Genomic DNA, 7,974 nt, shown 5'->3' on the forward strand with positions numbered 1-7,974 from the left:
TAGTTTGATTGTCTCTTCTTTTCGTTCCCCCTTTCCCCGTATTTTCCCTTCCAAATCCTTTCCAAAGCCTCCGCGAAAATTTCACCTCCACTGGAGCTCTTCTCCTTTCTTCTGCTGTTTTCTGATGCAGTCTCGAAGGCTTCCTTTGTCCGGAACAGAGACGACAAAGGGTTCGTGCCGTTCACGTCCCCGCCAACAGTTCACAAAAAAAAAACAGCCTTCCTGGTCTTAGGTTCCTCCTTTTTGTTTTAAATCACTGTGCATTTATCATTTGTTACTCTTGTCAACGATTCGGAATTTATTCTCGGAATCTTTCGTTTAAAATACACTTGAGTTATGGTTTAGCACGATGTGGTATCAGTTTTCTTGGTCGAATTCTTTTATTCTTCTCCCGAAAATCTTCACACCTTTTCAAACGATTCCGACTTCCACCAAACTGTCACTTCTTCCTCTCCAAAACAAAAAAAATGGTCCTCCCACCTTTTCTTTTCCAGCACGGTTTCACTTGCCGCTACATTGCCTTGAACTCTGTCTAGTCAATGTTGCGGCAACATGCGCATGCGCCTGCGGATGCGGCAAATCATTCGCCTCTGTCAAAATTAATTCGCCCGAATGCATTCAATAATGTGCAGTCTGCGGCGAACATTAGGGTAATTGGATATTATTAAATGCATTATTTAAGCAAATTAATTAAGAAAGAGCCGAATGAGATTCCGCTACCGTCGCGCAGCCGCGGTCACCACAATCCCCAATTATTAATTTTCCGAAGTAAGGTTTCCCACGGTGCTCTGCGGATCAAGATCTTCCCTTCTTCAGTGAAAGTTAAGTTTCACGAAGTTCAACTTCAGGACGTTCCTTTCATTACCGTTTGAGTGATATCTTCAGGATATGAACGGCTTGTTTTTGTTTACTAGAACAATGATAAACTATAACGCGAGACCAAAATTCACTTCTATTCATTTGAAAAACATACTTAAAACTAAATCACTACAAATTAGTTTAATACACATTACTGTTCTCACTTTTTGTGGGCCAGCGGACAGGACTATAGTGTAGATAACAATGTTTACAAATGTCATTGTTGACATTTGTCACTCAAGTCCCATGTCAGTCCGTCATCTGTTTCTGCGGCCATTGAATGTAGTGGCGGAAGCGAATTTATAATGGTGCCCGATGTGCCACCACAAAATCATGATAATTTTACTTTTTTATCATCCCATTTTATATTTTTCATCATCAACGACGGCACAAAAACCAGTATCCGGTCTAGGCCTGCATTAATAAGGAATTCCAGACATCTTGGGTTTGCGCCGAGGTCCACTAATTCGATATCTCTAATAGTAGTGATCACAAATTAAGCTCCTTTTCTCGAAATTCTTAATATTAACGGAAATATAAGCGTTTCAAGTTTTTCCCGAGAATCTCCAAATTTCAGCAATTTTCCCGGCACCCAGACCTCCACCCTATATACCATTTTGAAGCTCAGAACTTCCCCCAATAGTAGTGATCACGAGGAGCTTAACTCCTTTTCGCGAAATTTTCAATATTACCGGAGATATAAGCGTTTTAAGCTTTCCCCAAGATTCCTCCAAATTTCAGCAATTTCCCTGCCACCCAGACCCCCAAACTATACACCATCTTCAAGCTCAGACCCTCTCTCAAATAGTAATGATCATGAATTAAGCTCCTTTTCCGAAAATTCTCAATATTAACGTAGATATAAGCGTTTCAAGTTTTTCCCAAGCTTCCTCCAAATTTCCACCATTTTCTTGACCTCCAACCAATATACCATTTTGAAGCTCAGACCCTCCAACAATAGTGCTGATCACGAATTAAGCCCCTTTTCTCGAAATTCTCAATATTAACGGAAATATAAGCATTTCACATTTTTCCCAACATTCCTCCGAATTTCAGCAATTCTCCTGGCACCCAGACCCCCCAACCTATACCATTTTGAAGCTCAATAGTAGTGATTGCGAATGGCCAACCCCATCGTTCCATCTCAGGCAGGGTCTGTCTCGTCTTCTTTTTCTATCATAGATATTTTCCTTATAGACTTTCCAAGCGGGATCAACCTCATTCATACAGATTAAGTGACTGGTCCACCGCAGCACATTGAGCCGGATTTTATCCACGACCAGACGTGGTATCGTTCATAGGTTTCGTCGTTATGTAGGCTACGGAATCGTCAATCTTCATGTCGGAGGCCAAAATTTCTTCGGAGGAGTCTTCTCTCGAACAAGCCTCTTTCCCAGTCGTCACGTATTGATTCGCTGTCCCACACTTTTTGGTGCTCAGAGGTGGCGGTGAGGAAGACGGGGCAGCAACCCCGTCGGCTGAACCAAAACCAAGTGGCCGAGGAGAACCTCCAAGTGGTGGCACCGGGACACGCTGTATCGCATTGGCTTGCCGGCCGTGATGCAGGAGCCGAATGCTCCAAGGCCTAATTAGGACGATCAGACCCGAGTCTGCACGGGGACTCATCTGAAGTGGCAATAGTTGCGACACCTTACCAGAGGTATACTGGTACCATGGGAATCGAGATAGCCCCTGGACTCATATACTTCGGGAGAATTTTTGTTGTATATGAGTACAGCTCGGTTGTTAGTGGTTGACCCCCTAGTGGGGGTTGTGGTGATGCTCAAGCGAGAAGAGAGCTTCGGGCCTCGGCGTGGTGTTGCGTTTCAACACGGGTGCCGTACTCCTTAGTTCGGTAGAGATTTAGGCAGCTCTTGCATCCACCAGTATGAATGCTAAGCCATGCACTTTGTATAGACTCGTACCGTTGCTGCTTGTCACAGCGGGGCTCTGGTTGTGGTCCCGAAATCAATCCGCGTCCTAAGAAGACCGTGGGATTAAGTCTTCCAGACAGGTGCTCACGTAAAACCCCAAGGACTTAACTGTCCCACACTTTGAGCATAAGTTAGTAAACCTCTTGATGTAATTGGTCGCCTCCATATTGAATCAATTCGGCTGTAATTTCATCGGCTCCTGGCGACTTATGGTTTTTAAGCTGACGGATTGCACGGACTGTTTCTTCTATGCTTGATGGATGCAGCATTTCTCCGTTGTTTTCAGTGGACGGGACCTCCAAGTCCCCGATATTTTGGTTATTGACCAGTTCATTAAAATATTCAACCCACCGCTCCAATATGCCCATTCTGCCGGCAGTCTCGGCAGGATGAACATCGAAGTGTATAAGGCTTCATCCTGCTGACTTGTGAAGTCGCTCCACGGAGTTCGTGATAAATCTCCGCCCGTATCCGCGTTCTTTGAAAGTGCAACACTACTCGGCATGCAGCATTCTTCCCACGTTTGTTTGTGGACCGCTTTATGCGCAAACCAGGTACTTCCAACAACCATTTCGTGTGATACTGCTAATTGAATAATCCGCAGTCAGTTATCATTTGTATTTTGGTGTAACCTATGGGAGCCAACGTATCGCCTGAATACGGGCTCCGTCGCTATTTGGCTTTTAAAATCCCCAAGGATGATTTTGACGGTTGGTTTACGTTGTCCGGATAGCTGAGTGGTTAGAGCGCAAGGCTGTCGAACGGAAGGTCGCGGTTCAAATCTCGCTGGTGGCAGTGGGATTTGTATCGTGATTTGACGTCGGACACCAGTCGACTCAGCTGTGAATGAGTACCTGAGTCAAATCAGGGTAATAATCTCGGGCGAGCGCAATGCTGACCACATTGCCTCCTAGTGTACCGTTACGGTCTTGAATGAAGTGCTCTAACACACTTCAAGGCCCTGATCCAACATGGATTGTTGCGCCAATGATTATTATTATTATTATTAAGGATGATTTTGATATCATTCCTGGAACAGGCTTCCAGGGTTCATTCTACTGCCTCGTAGAAGGTATCCTTCGTCGACTCTATAGTCTCTTGTGTAGGAGCGTGAACGTCAATCTAAATTTGCCTCGCAAGCGCAGAGTGCATAGCCATTCGCTTATATTTTCAAAGCCGATAACAGCAGGTCTAATTTTTTGGCCGATTAGGAAACCTACTCCGAGCACATGGTTTACTGGATGGCCACTATAATATTTGGCGTAGTGCCTCTTCTCCAGGAAACCGGTCCATGTCGCGCGCATCTCATTCCAGGAGGAAATGCGCAAATTGGTTTTCCATTGTCATTTCCAAGTTCGTCGTCGTATAGTCAATCCAAGCTCTTTCTGTGGGTTCGTAACTTCAGTTTTCCGTGTCTGCCCTACCCAACCCCCAACCTGAAGGACTAGGTGGTACAATTTGTCCCGATTTTAGGCGCGGGAGACTCGCCTTCATCCTTCTCCGTCTGCAGCTTTTCGTTAAGAAAAAGCTCCCAGCGGTCACCACATGGAAGTGGAGATAGGGTTTGGTAGTAAAGCTGTTGGTGTTGGTTCAGCTTGCATTTCCCTGGTTTTATGTTCCGTCGTGGATACCAGTCCACGTTTCGCCCTGGGACCTATACTGCCCTTTGGCCATTATATTTGAGGAAACCCCAAAAATCTACTTTAATATTGTTAGTTTTAATACACGGTTTTTTCGAATATTCAAAAAACAATCATTAACCTTTTGTTGTTGTAAACTTTCGCCGGGACACCATCAGGACCTGTTGCCTTCTTGTTTTTCATAGCGAGAACCGCGAGCTCTCTTATTAAGTTTAGTTAAGTTAACTGGGGGGAGCCGCAGCTCCAAGCACTCAGCCATTGTTAGGCCCATTGTACTATCCCCGTAAATTGCCTGTTCAATGGCTTCCCGCCTACGGTGTTCGCAGGCTTTAGCGAATCTGAGAACATTCTCCAGAGGCAGAGGCAGACGGATTGAAGTGCTCAGAAAACTCCCTTAAGATACCCGAGCCTGACTAGCATAGAGGCGTAAAAGCACATGTCGACGAAGCGCTTCGATGGAGTTTCAATATTTGCGAGCGGGCTTCCACCGTCAATTTCGCCTCTTTTTAAGTTTTTGGGATAGCTCTCCCCTCTTGATGGTCCTCGCCACTCAAAATGGTCTTTTGATAATCGACAAATCTTTTGATTCATTACAAAGGCAGCTTTAAAAATCTGTAATCCATAATAATTTGAATGGGACCCCAGGGCACGAAGATAATACCCACATAGTTATGAGTCGCTTAACAACATCAGAGGGGCTCTTTGCCTTAGATGTTTTGGCAGTTATACCGTCAGTCACCAGGGACAGAAGACCTAAGCGTCACATTGTTTAAATGAACCAACTGAACAAATTTATTGTCCGTGCCTATTACCGTGTCACGGTTTTGGAACGGAATCCATCAAGGTGCAGACACCGACTCTATGACGCGTTCATAACTCGATTTGCAAAAGTCATGTTTCGGAACAGAACACCATCAACCAGTACTGGATGATAATGAATGAAAACCGAGTTGCTTAACCATCTGTCAAAAGTGTCAATCGAGCGCTGAAGAAAGCTACTGCTGTATTCCCGACTGTTAGGCGACTCCGAATGGCAAATCCTGCGCTTAACTGGAGGGGAGCCGCAGCTCCGAGCACTCAGGCCATTGTTAGACCCATTGTACTATCCCCGTAAGTTACCTGTTCAATGGCTTCCCGCCTACGGTGTTCGCAGGCTTTAGCGAATCTGAGAACAGTCTCTAGAAGCAGAGAGTGTGCAGATTCTTCATTGAAGAAAAGCTTGCTAAGATGTCTTCGTCTGAGATCTGAGGATGCCGGGCAGCTGCATGCAAAGTGCAGAGATCTCTTATTGTGAAAAGGTTGCACTCCTCGACGCTTTCCGCGCTAATGGCATCAACCTGTAAAGGATGCCTAGAGCATAATGCCAGTAGAATGCGGTCCATCTGCTCGGTACTTAGTATGCAGGACTTCCGGAGAGCCCCGATTTTCCGGGTGAGAAGCTTATAGCCAAGTTCCCACGGGTCTTCTTTCACCTCGTTCACCAGGTTCTGCCTGCCGCGAGCTTTGCTTTTATTTACAGCGCTGGGGAGTCTCTTTTTTGCTAGAGTCTGTCTGAGGCATACCCCATTTAAGGGCCCTAGCAATAAAATCACGAAGTCAAATCTCGTCCGGAACCCAGATGGTAGGGGTGCCTGATAAGTCAAGATGCCATGCAGCCGGGTCTCAGATTCGGTATTGAACTGCGCTAGCAACTGCTGAGCGGTTGCACTCCGGTGCATGTTAATTTGTAAAATGCGGATCATAGCATTCGCGACCTAGCCCTTTCCAGTTGTGCCCTAAAGATAGGATACCGTTCGAAGAACGCAGTGTGTGCAACGCTCTGACCAGACGTGCACGATCCCTGCAGAGAATACAATTTTAGCTTTCATTGCAAGTCTTTACTTGGTGCCCTACCTGGCCGCATCTCCGACATGCTGTTCTCCTGCCCGGTCCCTTGGAAGTTTCTGACGTGTGTCCATAGTTCAGGCACCTGTAGCACTTGGTGAAGACTATCCGCATTCGTACCCTGCATACTACCCACCCAATTTTGATTTTCCCGCTGCTAAGGAGTTTCCTCGCATATTGCTCGGAGACTTCCACCACGGCGAGTTTTTTTCATCTGGGTTACGAGATCATACAAGAGCGGAACTTCCGCCGGGTCGACCACATTTTTGGGGAATCAAGTTTGGGGCTTCCACCGGAAGAGGTTCCGTAGGTGGAGGGACAATTCCCTGACAGGAGACTTTAGAAACTGGGTTGGAAGCGAAGCACTCCAAGGCAGTTTCCAGGATAAACCGTTCTTTCTGCAGAGGTTAGGCTAGGATCAGTAGCTTTCTAGTTTTTTGGTCATTTGCAAAAAAAAAACGATATGCTCAGGATTGGTGGTGTGGATAAACGCATAAACCTCCATCAAAATATTGTCAATATTATTTTTTGATTTAAAGTACTTTTATTGTAATTTCAGCAGGAATAAAATTTAAATACTTAAGCGCATTGCTTGACAGCTTCGGAGAATTTACCAATGGTGGCAAGAGCATTTCCGACGACATTGGTAGAACAGTATTCGACATCGGCAACAAGAGCGGGGGCCTTGCCACTGGCAATTCCAACAGCAGAGATGGCATCACCGACGATGGTGAGGATATTGCTTGCAATTGGTCCAACCTGGGTAGCAGCGCAAACTGCAGCTGCTGCCTCACCGCCTACAGAGCATTGTGAAACAATAAGACCCAAATCAGCGATGGCAGTTCCCAAGGAAGTGATATCTCCCGAAACGCCTCCTAGAACGTCAGCAATGTCTTCGGCCAAGCCTGAGGCGCAGTTTGGTAGCTTGTCGAAAGCGATGGACTTGAATGCATCCAAATCATGACGGTTCTTTACAGCACAATCAGCAACAACTCCTCCCTTTTCGATCAATTTGTTGATTTCGCTTTCCAATTCTTCGATAGCGGGTTCAATCTTGGCCTTGGCAGCAGAGATGACATTGTCAGCCTCAGTTTGGATTTTGTTGGTCAATGCGTTGACTTGGTTAACAATATTCTTCAATTCAGCCTGAGCCTTGTTAGCTTCCTGTTGGACGATATTCTGAACGATACCGCGTTGTTGTGGAGCGGCGACCTGTATGAATAGTCCGTATACGAGGATTAGTTTAAATATAATTCGGGATGAAAAGTGGTATTCCTTACGGAGAGGGCGACCAAACCCAAAAGGACAATGGCGAGCTTCATCTTGACTTGGTTTATTGCTGTCGATACTTAGACCGAAAACTGATGGCGAAGTTAAGGAACTATTTGCTTTTATAGTCCAATTGCAGACGCGGGTAATATGATAAGTAGTTATTGGTGACGACATTCTATTAGAATCACGCTTTATTAAGCTCAGACAGATATCATGTGCCATCACTGCATATTCGGAAAAATTTAATCAGATTCTATAGAGACTGTTATTTTCCAGTCCAAAGTGCAAGAACTGATAACGAGACCCATGTCTGAATGTATTATACTTACCTGGACGCCTGTGAACCTAAATTGCAAAATTTTATATTATTATTAAATATTTTAAAA

At 45.3% G+C, this 7,974-nt stretch overlaps 1 protein-coding gene across 1 annotated transcript; it reads right to left on the reverse strand.

The window, feature by feature from the left end:
- Positions 1-6,835: 6,835 nt before the first annotated feature.
- Positions 6,836-7,750, reverse strand: LOC119653077. Its single transcript, XM_038057565.1, has 2 exons — positions 7,597-7,750; positions 6,836-7,528 (listed from the first exon to the last, which is right to left on the reverse strand). Exons 1-2 carry the CDS (start codon positions 7,636-7,638, stop codon positions 6,896-6,898), a joined length of 675 nt encoding a protein of 224 aa, XP_037913493.1. The 5' UTR covers positions 7,639-7,750; the 3' UTR covers positions 6,836-6,895.
- Positions 7,751-7,974: the final 224 nt, after the last annotated feature.

The sequence above is a fragment of the Hermetia illucens genome, chromosome 3 (assembly GCF_905115235.1).
Source record: "Hermetia illucens chromosome 3, iHerIll2.2.curated.20191125, whole genome shotgun sequence".
Classification (NCBI taxonomy): domain Eukaryota; kingdom Metazoa; phylum Arthropoda; class Insecta; order Diptera; family Stratiomyidae; genus Hermetia; species Hermetia illucens.